This window comes from Penicillium concentricum, assembly GCF_028827145.1.
Source record: "Penicillium concentricum strain IBT 3081 chromosome Unknown utg000002l_segment0_segment0, whole genome shotgun sequence".
Taxonomy (NCBI): Eukaryota; Fungi; Ascomycota; class Eurotiomycetes; order Eurotiales; family Aspergillaceae; genus Penicillium; species Penicillium concentricum.
In genome coordinates, this window is record NW_026622755.1 from 8,866,332 (window position 1) to 8,885,149 (window position 18,818).

At 48.6% G+C, this 18,818-nt stretch overlaps 9 protein-coding genes across 9 annotated transcripts; 6 read left to right on the forward strand and 3 right to left on the reverse strand.

Moving 5' to 3' along the window:
- Window positions 1-74: 74 nt before the first annotated feature.
- Window positions 75-2,497, forward strand: N7517_007082 (ARMH3 family protein; the record flags this gene model as incomplete). Its single annotated transcript, XM_056724812.1, has 8 exons — window positions 75-158; window positions 211-333; window positions 395-475; window positions 532-685; window positions 747-859; window positions 915-1,249; window positions 1,302-1,712; window positions 1,771-2,497. 8 exons carry the CDS (start codon window positions 75-77, stop codon window positions 2,495-2,497), a joined length of 2,028 nt encoding a protein of 675 aa, XP_056581062.1.
- A 464-nt stretch (window positions 2,498-2,961) lies between these two features.
- On the reverse strand, window positions 2,962-4,307 carry N7517_007083 (Chromo domain/shadow; the record flags this gene model as incomplete). Its single annotated transcript, XM_056724813.1, has 4 exons — window positions 2,962-3,113; window positions 3,191-3,578; window positions 3,690-3,921; window positions 4,150-4,307. 4 exons carry the CDS (start codon window positions 4,305-4,307, stop codon window positions 2,962-2,964), a joined length of 930 nt encoding a protein of 309 aa, XP_056581063.1.
- A 702-nt stretch (window positions 4,308-5,009) lies between these two features.
- On the forward strand, window positions 5,010-5,597 carry N7517_007084 (Cnl2/NKP2 family protein; the record flags this gene model as incomplete). The annotated part of the gene is made up of 1 exon (XM_056724814.1): window positions 5,010-5,597. The coding sequence occupies one exon, from the start codon at window positions 5,010-5,012 to the stop codon at window positions 5,595-5,597; it is 588 nt and encodes a 195-aa protein (XP_056581064.1).
- Window positions 5,598-6,363: 766 nt separating this feature from the next.
- N7517_007085 (Ctf8 family protein) lies at window positions 6,364-6,825 on the forward strand (the record flags this gene model as incomplete). Its single annotated transcript, XM_056724815.1, has 1 exon — window positions 6,364-6,825. The coding sequence occupies one exon, from the start codon at window positions 6,364-6,366 to the stop codon at window positions 6,823-6,825; it is 462 nt and encodes a 153-aa protein (XP_056581065.1).
- A 626-nt stretch (window positions 6,826-7,451) lies between these two features.
- On the forward strand, window positions 7,452-8,793 carry N7517_007086 (4-hydroxyphenylpyruvate dioxygenase family protein; the record flags this gene model as incomplete). Its single annotated transcript, XM_056724816.1, has 3 exons — window positions 7,452-8,125; window positions 8,183-8,347; window positions 8,409-8,793. The coding sequence occupies 3 exons, from the start codon at window positions 7,452-7,454 to the stop codon at window positions 8,791-8,793; spliced, it is 1,224 nt and encodes a 407-aa protein (XP_056581066.1).
- Window positions 8,794-9,255: 462 nt separating this feature from the next.
- N7517_007087 (Dabb family protein) lies at window positions 9,256-9,735 on the forward strand (the record flags this gene model as incomplete). The annotated part of the gene is made up of 2 exons (XM_056724817.1): window positions 9,256-9,390; window positions 9,523-9,735. The coding sequence occupies 2 exons, from the start codon at window positions 9,256-9,258 to the stop codon at window positions 9,733-9,735; spliced, it is 348 nt and encodes a 115-aa protein (XP_056581067.1).
- Window positions 9,736-10,225: 490 nt separating this feature from the next.
- N7517_007088 (putative GTPase activating protein (Gyp5)) lies at window positions 10,226-13,163 on the reverse strand (the record flags this gene model as incomplete). The annotated part of the gene is made up of 4 exons (XM_056724818.1): window positions 10,226-10,288; window positions 10,344-11,285; window positions 11,340-13,046; window positions 13,119-13,163. 4 exons carry the CDS (start codon window positions 13,161-13,163, stop codon window positions 10,226-10,228), a joined length of 2,757 nt encoding a protein of 918 aa, XP_056581068.1.
- Window positions 13,164-13,602: 439 nt separating this feature from the next.
- N7517_007089 (Rab geranylgeranyltransferase BET4) lies at window positions 13,603-14,821 on the reverse strand (the record flags this gene model as incomplete). Its single annotated transcript, XM_056724819.1, has 4 exons — window positions 13,603-13,967; window positions 14,023-14,602; window positions 14,653-14,760; window positions 14,813-14,821. The coding sequence occupies 4 exons, from the start codon at window positions 14,819-14,821 to the stop codon at window positions 13,603-13,605; spliced, it is 1,062 nt and encodes a 353-aa protein (XP_056581069.1).
- A 305-nt stretch (window positions 14,822-15,126) lies between these two features.
- On the forward strand, window positions 15,127-17,842 carry N7517_007090 (WD40 repeat domain-containing protein; the record flags this gene model as incomplete). The annotated part of the gene is made up of 2 exons (XM_056724820.1): window positions 15,127-16,042; window positions 16,209-17,842. 2 exons carry the CDS (start codon window positions 15,127-15,129, stop codon window positions 17,840-17,842), a joined length of 2,550 nt encoding a protein of 849 aa, XP_056581070.1.
- Window positions 17,843-18,818: the final 976 nt, after the last annotated feature.

Genomic DNA, 18,818 nt, shown 5'->3' on the forward strand with positions numbered 1-18,818 from the left:
CTCGACTTTAAATTAACCTTACTCTTTTGGTTCCAATGCTGGCGATCTAATCGTTGCAGATCATGTCTAATATCATGGACGCCTCACCCCTCACCCAGCAGAGTAGACCCGATTCCTTCAAACCTAAGATTGTCCAGCTCTATGAGAATCTCTTCAAAGTACGGATAGAAGACATGACTTTGTGGGATATTGCTAACATACCCCTGATAGGCGGCAGATGATGCAGACCCTTCAGAGGGCTTTTGGAGAGAACTCTTCTTGCTCCCTCCAGACCGGAAACAATTGCATGCTATCCTGGACCATTTGAGCCCAGACGATACAATCGATCTACAGGTAAGTCATGATACAGAATGCATCCCAGAAAATAAACGCGAATACCTGATGCAATTACTAGATTCAAACTCGGCGTTTCTTTGTCCGTGCCATTCGCGAAGCGGCAGCCGGGGTCGCCCCGTCGGATTCTTATGCACTAGATGTAAGAACCCCGTGATCAATATCCGGGACCTATTATTCTCTAACCCTGTTTGATAGTCATTGACTGTTTTCTTGACAAGCATTTTGAGCAAGAAATACACAAATCCAAGTTCGGATGTCATCACTGTTCTTGCAGGACTCGACGAAGTGGACCATGTTATTGCCGACTTCGTGGCCGTCTTGGACAGAATCATTCGCAATGGCAGTAGCTGTAAGTCTTTGTCTGTTCTGCTCTTTACTGAATTCATGGTAGTTGGTCCTAATTTTTCCAGTCGATGTGCGGCTCAAGGCTATCAACACGGCCATTGCCATGACTAGCGGAGCATACAAAACTAGCCTGGTCTCTTATCTAACACACAGGGATCTTTTCCCAGCGCTTATGAAGGTTTGATTGACTCATATTGCTTCTATATGTGGAAATAACTGACACTTGCCAATAGTATGTTTCTGATTCTGATACACCACTGCAAGTGTTCGATCCATTCCTCCTTCTGGGGCTATTGGCCAACTACAACAAGTTTGAATTCCAAAATCCCTACCAGCTTCGCCTGGATGATTTTGTGAATGAGTCAAATATTAAAAAAGTTGCCAAAGGGGTCGGTCTGGCCTGTAATCGCCTGCGAAACGGCTACATTGCTGTCCAGGATGATATCCCAGAAGGCTGGAGCTTGACCAACACATTGATTTTCTTTGGACTACGAGTGCTTGCTCCTGGCGCCAGGGATAAAGTGAACCCTCCTTCGGCAGAAGAAGCGAAGGTCCTGTTCGCTGATCTGTAAGTTCTTTGCGCCGATAATTCATTGATTCGAAACTTACAATCCTGGCAGTCCGGCACAAGAAGCTGCAATTCTGATGGCTACATACGACTTCACAAATGCCAATAAGCTCTTTGGTTATCATTTGGTCCATCTGGAACCAGAAAGCAACAATGAAGAATCACCTTTCTCGAGCTTCCTCTCATTGTCCTCCTATCTTCTCCAACATGCATATCGATCCCCGCGGGTCGGGCACTATGCCGAACTAAACCTGTTTACACTTCGCATTCTGGTCGAAGACCCAACCATCTGTAAGCACATTTGCAGCGAAAATGTCAAGCGAAAGGTCCGCATCTGTCGACAGAAACAGCCCTATCTCCCCCTAGTCAGCGGAGACCGGGTCCTCGCCACCGTGATCATTGATATTGCCATCGATACTATTACGCATAACCTTCGCCGGCGCCTCGACGTCAATATCTACAGGTATGTAACAATAATCAACTGCATCCATTAGCCATGGCATAACTAACAATCTCCCCAGCCACACAATCGCAATCACCCTCCGCCTCCTAACATACCTATCAAAGAACAAGATCCGCCTCACCTACCATTGGTCCGAGCTCTGGCGGACTCTTCTCTCCCTCATGCGCTTCCTAACAACCTACGCCTCCGATCTAACTAGCAACCCCAAGATCCAAACCCTCACGACCTCCCTAGCAGATCTAATCGCATTCTGCGTCTCAGGCGGCGACACCTTCCTCCCAGACCCAGCCTCGTACGATGACCTCTTCTACAAGCTCGTCGAAACAGGCCCCATCATCTCCAAATTCCGCGATGCATACGCATTGTCCCGCCCCAGTACCACAGTAGCAGGCGTCTCAGCCTCCAAAACAGCCGATGCAATCTCCCCAAAGGAGCTACATTCAGCCGCTATCGACACCCTCCAATCTGTGTCTACTCATTTCTACACGCTGCTCTTCCAATCGGATAGTGTGGACGCCGCCGCCGCCGCCGCCGCCGCCGCTGCTGCTACTGCTGCTAGTCCTAAAGCTGATGAGCCTGCGCCGGTGGCGTTGCCGTCGATCAAGAAGAAGAATCTCTCCCCGCGTGAGGTCCACCGTATCATTAAGCAGGGCTATGATACGCTGAGTATCCAGCCGCCTGAGGGTCTGAGTGCTTGGACTAAGTGGCGTGAGGCGGAGTGGAAGAGTGAGTTGAAGCGTGCGGCGCGGTGTGCTGTTGATGATGCTAGGCAACTGGTTGCTTAGGTATCAGGCTGTGGAGTTGTTTCTTTCGTTTCTTTCTATTTTTATGGATCTTGGATTCTGATCTGGATTCAAGGTGTTTGTGGGTGGTGCTGTGGAGAGGTAGATCACTAGGTAGTAGTGGTGGTATCATTGAGTTTTCCATTAAGATATCCAATTGAGAATTCATATTTTCTTCTCGGTGTTACACTGTTATTATATCCATGTATCCATGATGACTACCAAGTAATATCAGGGCTTGGTCTCTCTACTACCAGTACATCCTACGAGAACCTTGGGATACTCTCCGTCTTAGAGATTAAGACATTAATTGAGCAAAAAAATTTGTATTCCAGGCCCACGCTTCTCGAATCGAATTTTTTTTTAAAAAAAACAAGTTGCTGCTGGAAGAGGTGACCACCCTAACGCAGGCAACGAAAAAAAGAGACAGAAACCCCCTTCCCCCACCCCCAAAGAACCTGCCGCACTCAGTGAGTGCTCTCCGCCGGCAGGTAGCTGGTAGCGAAGTACTTCTCCGAGTTCTTGCTCAGCCACATAGACAGCTTCGAGATCTCCTCACGCAGGCGGTTCGTAGCCTGCATATCCATGTTAGTCTGAGCAATCAACTCAGGCATGGTGCCTACACAAACGCAACGATTAGCACAATTCCCTACCCTCACAATTAAATCAGAAGTAAGGTGAACCGGGAATACATACTGAACAAGCGGATCAGGTGCTCCGCTCCGTAGACATCGATGGGGCCCTTATCGGCCAGGTCCCCGGTGGCAGCCTCGAACTTCTTACGCAGCCCGCGGTACTGTGGGCGCTCGTGGCGGTAGAGAAGAATCTTGTCCAAACACTTGTCGAAGTACTCCTGGATCCCGGCGACGACTTCCTCAAGCACGTCCTCGTCTGCTGACGAGCCCGACCGCTTTGGGAGTTCTTCCTCATGCCAGTCTTGCAGGATCTGGCGGACTGGGTACTTCGCTGGCAGAGAGATGACGCACTGGTTCTTGGTTACCTGTTCCCAGTCGTCGACAAGTAGGGACTTCAAGTTGTCTGGCATGAGAATGCGGACTGAGGGGCGAATGTTGAAGCTCTCCTCCTGTCATGGATTGTTAGTATGAAATCATGAATGTTATAGTTCCTTTGTATTTTTTTTCTTGGTTTTGTTCCATTGAACCAAATTGAGTAGATTGATGTCGTGATTGCATACCTTTTCAATTTCACTGTCACGGGCTCGCTTTGTGCCACGGCCGGGCACGGAGGCGCCGCGCTCCTCGCTGTCCCGCACAGAGTCACGGTCGGAACCGGCACGCTTCTTAGCAGTGACCTTGGTGTTCTTCAAACGGAAAGAAGCTTCAGCTTCGCGACGCAAATTATTGGCCAATTCGCGGTTGTCTTCCGTGTGCTTGCGAAGACGGTCCTCCAGGACCCAGTCATCCCAGCTGTTCAAATGTTAGAAGATTGTTCCAAATCGAATGGGTTTGGACATGTTGGTTTCTAAAAACATGTACAATCGAAAACAAGAGGCATTTTTCATAACAGAGAGCGCATAGATCGAGGTCAAGTCTTCCGTAATGGCCCGGACAAATTTTGGAGGGGACAACAACATTGAATCTCAACACCACAACCAGGATGTAGAGAAACAGGGGAATGAAATAAGTCAGACTTACGTATTCTTCCAACCCTTATAGTGGACTTGGTATTCAAAGGGGCTCTTCTTGTCAGTGGAATCCTTGTGGCGAACATCCAGGATCTTGGCATCGTAAAGGATCTCATGGTGGAAGCAAAGGACTTTCTCATCCTTGCTATACATGGAAATAGGAGCCATGTTTGTCGGAGAAAGGTAGAAGATATGCGTGTTTCAAGTTGGTATGATGGACTAGAGACCTTCGAGCTCAAAGGTGTAGAGTCTGGAAGATGTTTCCTGTCTTCACGGGAAAAGGCCCCGTGGGAGTGATACAGGCGGTAACAGCCACAACGATCAGAAGAATCTTGGGAGCCTTCAAAGATTCTGATGGTCTGTAACACTGCAAATATATGCAGACTTGAGCAAAGACAGGAGATGAAGATGCACAAAGGCAGTACAAGATGTTGTTTGATAACAGCAAATTTGATCAAGGTGGAAGAGAGAATCCACAAGATTAGATCAGACGAGAGACCAGCTCAGGAATCTGAGATAGAAGATATCAAGATTTTTGAAGATAGAATGGGAGGTCGAAGTAGTGCTGGAGATGTAGTAGATGTGGAGTTGCAAAGGAGAAGAAGGGAAATCAAGCGAAGATGAGTGGCCCCTTGGAAAGAATTAGCGGCACTTTATTCCATTCACATTTACATATTCATACATCTTCTATTATTACAATAACTATTCATCAATTCATTTCTATTGTTCAATTCTATTCATTCTGTTTCTTATTGTCTTGTTCGCGTGAATATTGACAAGTTCGGTTCGCGTCAAACGGGAAAAGACAGAACTACACTCGGGAAAAAAAACACCATACTCATATCTGTGTATACTACACACACATCCATCATGGCCCCCTCAGAGGAATCCATCCTGAGCAATTTCCTGCTTTCTCCAGCCCCACTGCCAACAGTCATGTCACTGCAAAAGTTCACAGAGCTCTTCCCGAAGCGATTGAGATCCCATCCACACATCAGGACATTGTATCGGGAGCTGCAGCAAGTCCGAGAACAAGACATGGACCGAGTCAATGAAAGCATCGACAACGAGATCAAACAAGGTGAACAGCAGAGAGCAGAGCTCCGAAAAGCTATCTTAGCCACTGGAGTCGAAGCCTCCAATTCTGAAGAGCAGCGCGAGATGGATATGGATCTTCATATGTTCGGCCAGCCACCTACTGCACCGGGAGATTATCACTCAGTGGCTAGCCTCCTGGCTGAAATGGAGATGGCTAGCGCTAATATTGAGCATGAAATTGCTGGAATCGATCAAGAGGCTGCGAAGATTTTAGCTCAACTCAATACGACTGTGGGTGATATGAGCGATCTCCGTTACGGCAAATTACAAGGTCCCGCTGGGACCGCGGAAGATGTAGCTGGTGAGGCGATCAAGGGCCTGCAGAACCTCGAAGACATTTGCTATAAGAGCACTTCTTGAGAATTATGCTTCTGGCTCATCGTGCATTGTTCCCATTTGTTATTTGCAATGCAAGTGTCGGGTACCCCTGACCTATTGGTACGTGGTTTGATTATAGCAATGAAGGATCACAGCTAACATTGATATGCAGATAGAGGGCAAAATATGACGGGCGCTTTTATGTCTGAATCCTGATTTCCAGCTTTGGAGAGTTGTCTGGCAGTTTGTGCAGGTACCGAGCTCTACGTTCTAATCTTCAACGTGTGACTGCTGTGTTGTTGCCCATCTGCTCTTTTTCGCCTCCAGGACTATGTTCTATGGTCAAGCTAGCTGCTCTTTGCGACACGAGATATTCGTTCTCTTGGAAAGGGCATCTATTGCACTCTTATGATACCCCAACCTCGGCCATGGCTTGGAAGAACACTATTACGCCAAACATCCTGTCGACCAGCCACGCTTATGTCCAACTCATGTAGTAAATCTACATCAATTGTTACACACTTTACTTGATCCTGGACGCCGGCTTTGGACCCAGTGTTGACTATCCTTCCCGGAGACAGAATAAACAGTGGACTATTAAGAATCCATGTATCTAAAGCCCTGTAAATATTCTTAATCCCACCAATTCTACAAGTAACAATAATTTCCATATGTATTTTGTATTCTGTATTCCGTATTCCTGCTCGTCTAGTAATTGCCCGTTTCTCATGATAAGTGTGGGGAACCAAACGCGTGCCGCGTTCGCGTTTTCCTCCTTCAACAATTGAAACATCAAAGAGACTACATCATGCCCTCCATAAAGCTGCACCCACACTGCTCAAGTCCAGCAAAAGCAGCTGCGACCGCCTCAACTCCGAACAATCCCCTCCCAGCACTCCTTCAAACACCCTCAGGCCTAGCCCTTCTCGAGCTCCAGGGCACAATCAATGTCCCCTCGGGGAACGAAGAAGATGACATAGACTACTCTTCCTCTATGGATAATCCAGCCTCTACCTTCGAAACTCCGATCGGAAAACTCATGTTCCCAGACTACTCGGTCCACAACCCAGATGACACAAAATGGATGAAGCGCGCATACATGTATGTTGGCCGGTACCAGCGGATGACTGGAGAAGTCAAGAAGCTCCCACGGCCAATTGCTGTGCTACAAAAACGACAGGCGTCGGAGGGCGAGGAACTGGAGGTTGTGGAGATTGTGCGCTATAAGATCTTCTTCAAGAGTCGGCCGGAGCCCGTAACAAATGTTTGATTGGGCTGGGTTGGAGGTTTTACTTTCTTGCATTGGAATGGGATGAACTCGCGAAATTGGATCTTCTGGAGATGAGCATCTATTGTGTACAACATATACTGGAGCCGCAGGACTGGATCGGATGTTATGACATGGCCAACCCAACTGAACATGGACTCACGCTTTGCTGCGGAGAATAGCGGCTTTTTCTCTACGGCATTGACCTTCTTGGTGTGCAAACACATCAATTCTGCTTCTTCCGGGTATACAAGCCTGAATCCGAACCTACCAAGGTTCAGCAAAGGACAAAGCTGCAGCCCGCACAGACAGCAGAACATCCAGGAAGGATATGGAATGATCGGTCTCCAAAGCGTGAATGGATGACTTCAGCATTGCCTCATATGTAAGGTTATCTAGATAGCCCGCGCTCTATTGATCCGGGGATGCGGGCTTGGAATGTGACGCGTTTGGACAGGGATCCCTTCACCAGCCATTCTATTTTTTTTTTCAACCCTGGCCCAGCTGTCTTCAAAATCATTCATAAATAACTTGACAACTTATACCGGCGCCAACGGCTGCCGGAGGGATGACATGCTTCTCGGTCCAAACCTACACCGATACCAGTGCAGCCACAATCAACACCAACCATGACCATGCCGAAAAATGAAGATATCTTTCCCGCGAAGATGGGGCCCGAATATGTCGGCTTCGATCACATCCATTGGTATGTCGGCAACCCCAAACAAGCCGCTTCGTATTGGATCACTCGCATGGGCTTCCGCCCCATTGCATACCGCGGCCCGGAAACCGGCTCGCCCTATCTTGTGAGCTATGTTGTAGCCAACAGCGGCGCTACTTTTGTTCTCACGGGGCCAGTCTGTGGCCCGCCGAACGAAGGCTCAGAAGACGACGTCTTGCGCCAGGCTTCGAATTATGAGCGCGCGACGCTGGCTGAGATCCATAGACACTTGACCATACACGGCGACGGAGTGAAGGATGTCGCATTCCGGATCGCGGGCGATATACATGCTGTATGGGAGCGAGCTGTAGGGAACGGTGCTCGCGCCATCACCGAACCGCAGACGTCTGCTGTTGAAGGGCTTGGATGGATCGTCTCTGCGACTCTTGGGACGTACGGAGATACGGTACATTCTCTGGTGAATCGTGAGAAGTATTCGTCAGATGCTCCCTTCTTACCTGGGTATCGATTGATCGATAGTGAAGATCCGATCGCACAGCTTCTGCCACCCATCAACATTCTTGAGATTGATCACTGTGTGGGGAATCAGTCGTGGGGAGGAGTGGACACCATTGTCCAATAGTGAGTAGAGTCAAAGTCGTTTTTGTTGGAATCGTCACTCTAATACATGAGCTTTAGTTATGAGGAATGCCTCGACTTCCATCGCTACTGGACGGTCGACGATAAAGACATGTGCAGCGAGTACTCGGCGATGCGATCAATTGTCATCGCTTCACCAAACGAAACCATCAAGATGCCTATGAACGAGCCTGCAACTGGCAAGAAGAAGTCACAGATTGAAGAGTACGCAATCCCCTGTTCTTTCTCTATTCCACCCACATACCAATCCTTTTAACCATCATAGATTCGTCGACTACTACCACGGCGCCGGAGTGCAGCATATAGCCTTCCGCACGCACGACATCGTCGCTGCCGTAACTGGGCTCCACGCGCGCGGTGTCCAGTTCCTCAATGTACCAGCTGTATACTATGCCGATCTGCGGGAACGCCTGACACAAGTGTCCTGGACGCTTGGAGCCGATGTCGACGTGCTCGAGCGGCTGAATATCTTGGTTGATTTCGATGAGCGTGGATACCTGCTTCAGATCTTCTCCAAGCATGTCGGGGATAGACCGACGGTGTTTATAGAGGTCATACAGCGGAATTCGTTTGATGGGTTTGGGGCTGGGAATTTCAAGAGTTTGTTCGAGGCTTTTGAGAGGGAACAGGGACTGCGTGGGAATCTGTGACCAATGGTTCGTAGACCATGGAATGATTGAATGGGTATGGAGATGTCATATCCAATCTAAGGACTATAATCAATCTTCTGGACATCATAAATGAAGCAGATAAGTTCCTCGGCACTTAAATTTCCATCCTAGGATATACCATTATCCTTCAATATCCTATTCCGCACACCAAATACCCGAGCGGAATTGCGCGCTCTCCAACCACCACTATTCCGCCCATTCACAAAATAAAGAAATACTCCCAATTGAAGGGATAGATATAGCAACTGTAGAATATGCATACGATCAAGATCAAGAATAGTACTAACACCTGGAAAAACCAAAAAAACCCCCGGATTAATTAAACAAATCATGATCAATCTACTCCGGTTCCCCCACAAGCCGACGGAAGTATCAGGAACATTTGAGATTATTAACCATTAACCCCGCCATATAAAAGCCCATATAATCCCCCGGTTAACAATGTCCCGTCTCACCCTACAAACTATCACAAAAATGGCCCCTATCGAGCGAATCACCCTCTTCAAGATCCCCAACGAGGCGGATCGCGACCGCGTGCTGGAGCAGTACAAGGTTCTTGCGAAGACCGCTACAAAGGTGAATATGATATATACAGTCCTGTGCATTCCGTGATGGCTACATACATACGTGTACTATGTTGTACTACCATTCGGAGTAGAAGGGGAGGACTCGGAATGAGACGCAACGGTTACTAACGGGTATCTTTAGGACGGCAAGCCCTACATCGTTGCTGCGGCTGTTGGTGCTTCGATTCCCGATCCTCGCAATAAGGGATATAACTTGTCTGTCAAGACGACTTTTGCTTCGATGGAGGATATGAAATACTATGATGGCGAATGTGAGGCGCATAAGCTTCTCAAGGCTTGTGCGGGACCTGTTAAGGAGGATGTGTTGACGAGTTATTATGAGAATATTCTGTAATTTGAGAAAATTTAGATTTGAATTTGTGGATTTGAATTTGTGGATTTGAATTTGGTATAGAGTATAGAGCTAAGGGATGATGTAGGGGATATGCAGAAGCTAGATAAGAAAGTCCATTGTGATGATGTACATTGCATACGTCTCGTACGCCCTGCCCGAGGATCGGAGATAGACATACACACTAAAGCAAAGATAATTCAACAGGCAAAACACCGATGCCTTCCAAAAAAAAATGGCATGCTGAGAGCTTGGAGAAGGGAAATACCAAAGAGGGTCGTAAAAGGCGCAAATCATAACATTGGGTCAAAACGGGGGGAAGCAGGTACGGCAAGGAAAATAACAAAAGCAAATGACCTGGCCCATAAGCATGCAAATGCGCAGGATAGAGACGTGATCACAGATCCTCGCTATCTCATCTGTGCATTCCAAATATACAGAATCCGGATACTGCTATCCGGGGTCGAGAGGAGTAATAGAAGGGATGAGGTGATCAGTCGAGGGCACGACGAAGGTCGCTCCATTTCTGGCGGAGAGTATCGTGGTTCTCGGAAATCTGTTTTGAGTTCGTCAGTCTCGGCACGTTGGATATTAAAGGGAATATCTTTTACCTCTGCCCACTTCATTTTCGTGGCAACCAACTCCTTCTCCATCTCCGACATTGATTCTTCCATCGCACGGTTCTCGTTTTGCACCTCGATATTCCGTGTCATGATCCGTTCCATTTCGGAGCGAAGCTTCTCCTCCACTTCGGCCGGCTGTTTGTCGACCACCTTCTTGAGTTCGGTGACCTGTAGTTGCAGCGCTTCGTTGAGGTCGCGCAGCTCCTCGTTATCGACCTTGACGTGCACCAACTCAGACGCTAATTGCACATGCTCCTTGTCTGACGCTTCGGCACGTTCCTCGAGAAGTCGGACACGCGCGCCCTGCGTGCTCACAGTGTGCCGCAAGTGTTCCAGCTCGACTTCGCGCTCTTTCTCACTTCGACTCTTTTCCTCCCACTCGGTGGTGTACGTGGCAAGCATCTCGGACGTGAGGGGAATGGCGCAAGCATCCTGCACCATGATGTCAGATCGGTAGATCTCCTTGTCGGAGGCGCCAGAGCTTCCGAAGAAGCCTGACTCCAGAATTGATGAAGTGGACGGCTGCTTGTCGATGTAGGTATCGAACAAACGCTCTTTCAAGAAAGTAGTGAGCACGCTCATGTCTTTCATTTCGAGCAGCGCGTCTGCATTTCGCCGCATGATCGCAACACCAAATTTAAGTATAGTAGTCTCTAGACCCTCTTCGAAGATCAGGTCGTAGATGCGAAGCACCAATTGCAGCGGGAAACGGTAGGCAAACAGAGTCAAGAACCACTGTGTGGCGTAGAGCTGAGGAGGAACTCCACGGCGCCGGAGATGGCAGTAGAGAGCGGGTTCAAGGTCTTCTAGAAGTCGCTCGAATTGATATAGGCTACGGTGAAGCCCAGGCATATCCTGAATGAACATATCTCGTAGGGAGTACTTGTTCATCAGCTTGACCATCATGGCGAAAGCATCGACTTCGTCCATCTGCGTATACGGTTAGCCTATGAGCTCAGTCATCTTAGTTGAGGGTTCACTCACGTTGAACAACAATGGCATAGCAATAAAGTTCATGCCTTGTGCGTATCCAACTCCTGGATCATACAAGGCGTATGCCTTGCACAGCCCAAAGAGGCCTTCTTGGCTGCCCTGGGAAACAAAGTATTTCGCGTAGCTAGTGCGAGCACCCAGGTCTCGCCTGATGACCTTCTCCAATTTTTGCAGCGCAACGGCGTCTGTCTTTGCTTTCTTCAGGCGGTCGGCGTCATTGGGGACATGTTCCTTGCACAACTTATCGGTGTCTCCTTCGTAAGACGGGCTAGGGGCAGCGCTGCTAGACCGGGATCCGGAACCCGAGTGGTGGGAGCGGACTGAAGAGCGCGACGACGTTGTTTCGGCACCATTTATTATTCGTCCATCTTTGTCTTGTGCTGTACCACGCGCCACGAGCTCTCGATATGTGTCCTCCAGATCAGCAGTCTGGCAATCCGCCAAAATTTGCCAAATAACTCCTCGGATCGTCTGGGGGATACCTCTTTTGATGGCGGCATTCAGTTCCTCTGAGCTTGCCAATGCCTGGGGTCCGTTGTTCACAAGCTGCTGCCACATCTCCCAGTCCACCGGGGTGGAAGCATCAGCCACAGAGCCCGTTCTCCCAGGAGCTACGGTCGCCGAAGGTGAAATGGCTCCTGATACCAAGATGCCCTCTTCTCCTTCCTCTGGGATGATAGGCGGGCTAGCTCCTGACTGGCTGATGCTGGCCTGGCCGGATCGCACACTCGTTTGATCGACCTCTGGCGCATGGCTCTCCTCGCGCAGGCGCAGCATCTTGAACTGATCCTTCAGGCTGTTGCGTCTCGGCTTCTTTGAGCCAATGCTCGAGAGGTCGTCGCCATCACGAGCGATTTGCTCTAGGTTGCTGGCAAGAGTAGATACGGAAGTGGCGGTGTTTCGTCGGCTGGCAGAGTGGGTTGGGGATTTGATGTCCTTCACATTGGTCGAGGTTGAGCTTCGAGAGAACCATGCAAATGGACCACTGGGCTTTCGAGCAGGGGCTGGCGGGGGAATGGGTGGGTTCTTGTTCACTGGAGGGGCCGCCCATGGGATTGAGGGCAGGCTACCGGACAGACCCATCAGACCTGCGCTTGCCGGAGGGGTGGGATTGTCCTTGGGAGGCAACGGAGGCGGTAATGTTTTGTCCCGGGGGCTCTGTGCCTTGTCTGTCGGCTCGTCTTCCTTGCTGTTCATCAGGTTCACCTCGTCGAGCGATGACGATGTCGATAAACGGTGGGATGTGAGTAGAGGCGACTTCTGCTGTGGGCTCTGATCGTGATCGCCTTCGTTCTTATCTACCTCTGTCTGCGTAACCTCAGGTCCTTGCCCCGGCTTCTCTCCCTGGGTGGGCTCATCGGTCGCGGTGTTCACCTCGTCGTTGGTGTCATAGTGAGTCCCATCGTTCGTATCCGCTCCTTCGTCCTTATTCTTCCCCTTGTTACTGTCCTCAATTATCTTGTCATTCTGTCCATCCAGCCCCTCGCCATCCTTGTCCTGCTCCTCGGGAGTCTCGGTCTTCTTCTCGTCCTGCGATTCAGAAGGGAACGGAGGTTTCTCCGTTGATTCCGGAGACATATGTGAGCCAATTGGAGGACTGTCGGTCAATGATCGGGTGGAAGTGGACTTGGGGATTGTGACGTTGAGGTTGTTGTTCTCCTGGATTGGGGCCGTTTCAAGGGCGTCGTCAAATGACTCCTATTCAGATAACGATAAGCTCGTGTCAAGGCAAGTTGTGATTTTGGAAGGATCTAGGTCTAACCAACTTACCACTTCGTACTCAGGACTGTGTTTCGTAGGCGTAGACATGTCCATAGCTGTTAGATGACCTCACAACAATCAGAAGATGGAACACTCCATAGGATCGCAAAAAAGCAGAGACTCAAAAGAGCTAAAGGCCAGAAATCCCAAGGGAGTGGAATTCGCGAAAAGGGAAAAGAAATATGGAATGAGAAAGGAAAAGGAATTTGGCGAGTTTCAAATGATTGATTCGATGGCCAAGGTACACTCGCCGCTGATTGGCGCCTCAGGGCGGAACAAGTTAGAGATGGAAATGCAAATGGCATATTCGACATGTATATATGACCAGCCTGGAATCATTATTCTTATCTCTATTATAATTGTGCTTAATATGCTATTATAAGAATGTCTTAATGGCATTTTGGTGTTTCTAAGGAATTCAAGGTGTGACACTACATAAAAGGGGTCAATAAACAAATAATACGTCTATACATAGGTATGTAACTAGTTATTTTCACAAGGTCTTCTCAAAATCAAGCCATCGTTCGCGTCGCAATGGATCCAACTTCTTCAATTCTGAGAGCCAGCTCAGAATCTGGTCCCGATCCTTGGAAGGCAAGCTGCCTTCCACCTTGGATGCGAGAAGGGTGCACTCAATTAATGCCTGATAGATGTATTTGCAGTCTTCGGCCCCATCGAGCATCTCCTGGATCTCTTCGATCTCATTTCTAATGTACTCCAGTCGGTCGGACGAGCTCAAATTGGGAGCCATAGTTCGTTCGGCCATCGACGGGTCAAACACACTCATCAAATTTTGGTGATAGAACCAAAGTGACTGATCATAAGGATCAATAAATGCTTGATGAATAAGAGATAGTTCTAAGAAAAACCCAAATTAGCATAAGGTAGACTTGGCAAGACAGGTTAAACCAACCATCATCCAACATTCTTCTCCGGTCGTCATCGCTGGCAGATTGCTCATCCAAAAGCGACTGGATAAGCTTTGTGCGGTAATGCCACGCGGAGAAGTTGGAAAGATTGGCGCCAATCATCTTGGTCGCATATTCAAATTCTTTCTGGGTCATGCTTGTTGCTTCTTCAGCAGTGCCAAGCTCCTTCAAGGTCTCGACCACGAAGCGGCGATAACCCCACCCGTGGAAATTCCGGCTATCAAGAGTCAACATCTTACCCACAAGGGCAAGTTCTTGCTGCCAGATTTGCCGGGCCTCGGGAAGGGATAGTAGACGGCGAGCCTCATCCAATAGCCATAAACGATAGTTCCAGATCCAGTAGCACTTTGGGAAGCTCCGGAGAAGGGGGATGAGGAAATGTAAATCATTTATGATTAACTGTGTGATCGAATCGGCAGTCTCATCATCCGAACCTCCTGCTTGGGAGAATTGATATTGCACTACCTGCCGGCGGTAATTCCAGGCTGTGTAGTATTCTGGGTTGCTAGACAGCAGCTCCGAGATCTTCTTCAAGGTCTCGATTGTGTACTCATGCTCAGCCACCTGCCTTATGTCAGATTCTGTTTATAGGTCAGATCTATAGGATGACCAACCTTTTTGGATACCGAACGCTCGAGATCCTTGTAATTTTCTATCTTCTGCAGCTCTTGCTGTCGTGCCTCGGCGGACTTCTCAACTGGTTTGTACCGTGGCACGCCATGCTATCACAATTATCAGCCCGGAGCGGTACAGCCATGGGGAGTTTAATCTCACACTGGGCATTTTCACTGTTTGACAATAAGAAGCCAAATGTGTTAGGTTGCTTCGTGTTGATCAGATGCCAACTAGAAATATCTCATTGGTGCATGAGGCGGTGGGGTAACTTACGTAACCTCCGGTATTCCTTCCTTTAAAGGTTTGTATAGCTTCACGTGATCACTCTTTCTACATATGTACTTTGCAGACTTGTCTTTGTTTCACCTTTCTCGTCCTGCCGCTATGCCTTGAACGAGAGGCCTCCTTATACATTCCCTTTATTAGTTCTAGGCCATTACTCATATAAAGCTTATCCACCTACATCCAGAAAAATGGTAGATATGCAACGTCACTCCTTCGAGGAAACCTCTCCAGGCAGTCACAAACACTCTCGATCCGAGTCTTCCAAGGACAGTGGACCTGTCCAATTGACTGAATTTGCAACCATTAATTTGCCATTCTTTGAAACACCTACTTCTCAATCATTGCCGAAGCACAAGACCCAACCTGTTCTAACACCCATCCCTCATTTCAAAGAGAATCGGGTCTCATCACCCAAAAGAGGTCGCAGCAGAGTGAGAAATACTGGAAATGCAGCAGTAGCAAGAGACACCTTTCGAGGTCCACTCTCGCCTGATAGATTCATTCCAAAGCGAGACTTCGTGGAACCAACATCAACAACATTTCGTGTGGCCAAGCATCCGCAGCGTCTTTCACCTCAAGAGAGACAATTTCGACGACTTCCTCCCGGGGATGACCCATTTCTACCCCCTACCCTGCGTAGGACTTATGCTGCTAGTGGACGCCAGCAGCCAACTCGACTCCAACAGATCCCACATCAACGGCCTCGTCTAGTCACCGAACCCAACATCACAGGCAATAATGTTGCACATGAAACTTTGAGACAGGTTAGTTCCGGTGCAGTCTGGAATGTGGGTGGGGCTTCTGCAGTCCTCGGTGATTCCGTTATTGCGGCTCCTGATGACACGCCGATCACTTCAACGAATGGATCATCAACTGCCCCGATTTTCGTGGCTCGGTTCTTACCCAAGAAACCCAAGCACAGTGAACAAGAAATTCACGAGTCGAGGCTTGCGCTTGCTTTGGGAATTGACCCGACGACTAGACAGCTAGGTACTTGTCTACGCTATCTGGATGCTCCCCTCAATCCAACATCCCCAGACTTCGAGCGCCTCTCCCCATTTGTATGGAAGGACAGTGCTTGGAAAAAAGTTGAAAAAGAGCGATGTAAGTGCAACTGTAGTTTGCAACAGTCACCCCCAGCCCTATCTTTGGAATAAATTTACCATTTACAGATAAACCATATATGATATTTCAATCAAACTTTTGGAAATTGTGAGACTGGCCGTATGCACAATCTTCTTGGGCATCAACTGACTCGGATTGCTCTCAGGGCCCAGATCTGCTGGCAGGAAAGAGGTTGTTCCACCGAAGCCTTTTCGAATCCTTGATGCTCCCTTCCTCCGGGACGATTTTTACTGCAGTACTCTTGCATACTCAACAACATCTGGCATACTGGCCGTGGGCTTGGGCCATCAAGTATATCTCTGGTCTGAGGGCCATGGTGTGGATTATCCTCCCTTTCCAGATTTGCACTCCTCAAATTATGTAACTTCCCTGTCGTTTTCTTCTGAGGATGGCGAGCGAAGCATTCTTGCAGTGGCTCGTCGATCCGGTCAGTTGTCTCTATGGAGCACATTCGAGAAGCAAGCCCGGTTTGAGATCAGTCATCCCAGTACCCTTACATGCGTGGTATTCAAGCCGAGAACATCACGTCGACCTTCAGAACGGTTCATGCATGTGGAAGTCAACGCGGAAGAGCTGGTTGTCGGTGATGAATTTGGAAATGTCTGGTATTATTCGGTTGAGTGGTCTGACAAAGAAGACCAAGCTAAGTGGAAATGGAACGGGTCCATGACGCTTCTTGCCAAGATCTGTGCACACACTCAACAAATATGTGGACTGGCTTGGTCACCCGATGAGAAATACCTTGCCACGGGTGGTAATGATAACGTTTGCCTTCTGTTTGAAATAGCCCAGATTGTTCCGTCGCGGCATTCGAATTATACGGTCGGATCCATTACGCCCCCGGATTCCCCTAGCAGTTTCAGCCTCGGTGTATTTCCTTACCTTGCTCTTGGCACCGCCACAAGACGACTATTTCTTAGGCGACCTGCTCTTCCATCATGGCTTGCTGCTCCGACTAAGCCTCCGGCCGCAGCCGCACTTTTAAAACATGCAGGCACTCTAATTTCCGGTGGTGGACGAACGATTCTGGTCCCATACGACCGTCAGAAGCATCGTTTGGCGCACTCCGCTGCGGTCAAAGCAATTGCATTTGCGCCATGGCAGTCATCCCTGCTCGCCACGGGAGGAGGTACCAATGACAGATCTATACACTTCTATCACACCCGGAGCGGAGCCTGTCTTGCAACCATCAATGTCTTCGCGCAGGTGACCAGTCTTATATGGAGCGAAACTCGACGTGAGATCGCCGCTACTTTCGGCTATGCACAGCCAGATCACCCATTTCGAATCGCCGTTTTTGCTTGGCCCAGCTGCGCACAGGTGGCCGTCATTCCCTGGGGGCCCCATGGAGCCACCTGGGATGGCCCCGAGACTCGAATCAACAACTTCGACTGCGGAAGAGCATTGTGGGCAGTGCGATATCCAGGGAAAGTCTCTCATTTCTCGGGTGTACAGTCTGATAGGCCGGACAGTCAGTCATCTTCGCCTTCGTCGTCGTCTAGTCAGACTCGGTCTCCGGAGCAAGGAGCCCCAACCCGTAGCCGCAAGGTCGGTGCTCGGATGTTTACCCCCAAGGAGAAAGAAGGTGGAATGTGGTGCACGCGAACAAAGGAGGAGGGATGCATTATTGTCGCGTCTAGTGATCAAACTGTGAAGTTCCATGAGGTCTGGACGGGAAGAAGGACAAGCACTAGCTCTGCTTATGGACTCTTCGGCGGAAGCGATATTCTCGAAGGGCTCGAAGGTATTGAGAAGGCTGGTGGTGAAGTCATTCGTTAGTATGCTTTTTCTTCTTGGGTCTGGGTACTGGGTACTCTCACTATCATTAAGCATGTATATTTTTATTAGTCAAGTGCTGCAAAGAGAGAACTTGGCTAGGTAGGTTTATCTTTTTTATGTTCTGAGGAATTGAATTCTTGTGTTCTTGTTTTCTACAGTCCAACCCAAGTGAAAGCCTTCTTTTGATACCTAGGTACATATGATGTAGTAGGCCTCAGGCCTCTATGGCGAATACCAGACCAGACATAGAGAGATTCCAAACTATATCTCTTGCAAAGTGCATTGATCCATTCATAACTTATCCCCAACATATCGTATCTTCGTCTTATAGCGGGCAATATCATGGGGACTAAGAAACCCATCTCCGGTAATACTCCGAATAAACGCTAATATGTGATTGGCTTCACCATCGAAGCTTGGATACATACCTACCTACTAGTAGGTATGTCCTTGAATTAGTCGAGTGAAAAAGCAGATTCAAGATATACATGTGTGTCAGAGGTCAAGCGACCTCCGATGTTTGCTCCTAGGTTATCAAGTCTCATCTTGTAGATAGCTCCTTTCTCTCCACATCCAATTCAGAGATTTTCCAGAGTGCCTACCTATTCAGTTGTCACCCTCTCTTAGGTTATGAGCGCCGTACTCAGCTTGAAACTTTGTTTAACGGCATCTTGAGCACTAATCCTCCGTTTATTAGGGTGTTATGTCACCGCATCAAGTCTTGGGACACGGTATACATCATTCGCGCTTTCGACAAGTTCTCCGATATTCAACTTTAGAAATATCTCAAGGCACGTGCTATCAACTCATCATCTTATCTGGTCGTAAGAAGTATCAATCTGGAACACCATACTGCCAGAGAATCCATGGATTATTGGAAAAGTCTTTGGAGATAACTGACTTTCGAACACTTCCAGGAAGTTCCATTGAGCCGATCAAGTCGGTATGAGTCGGATGATGTCTTCGTGCAAAACAT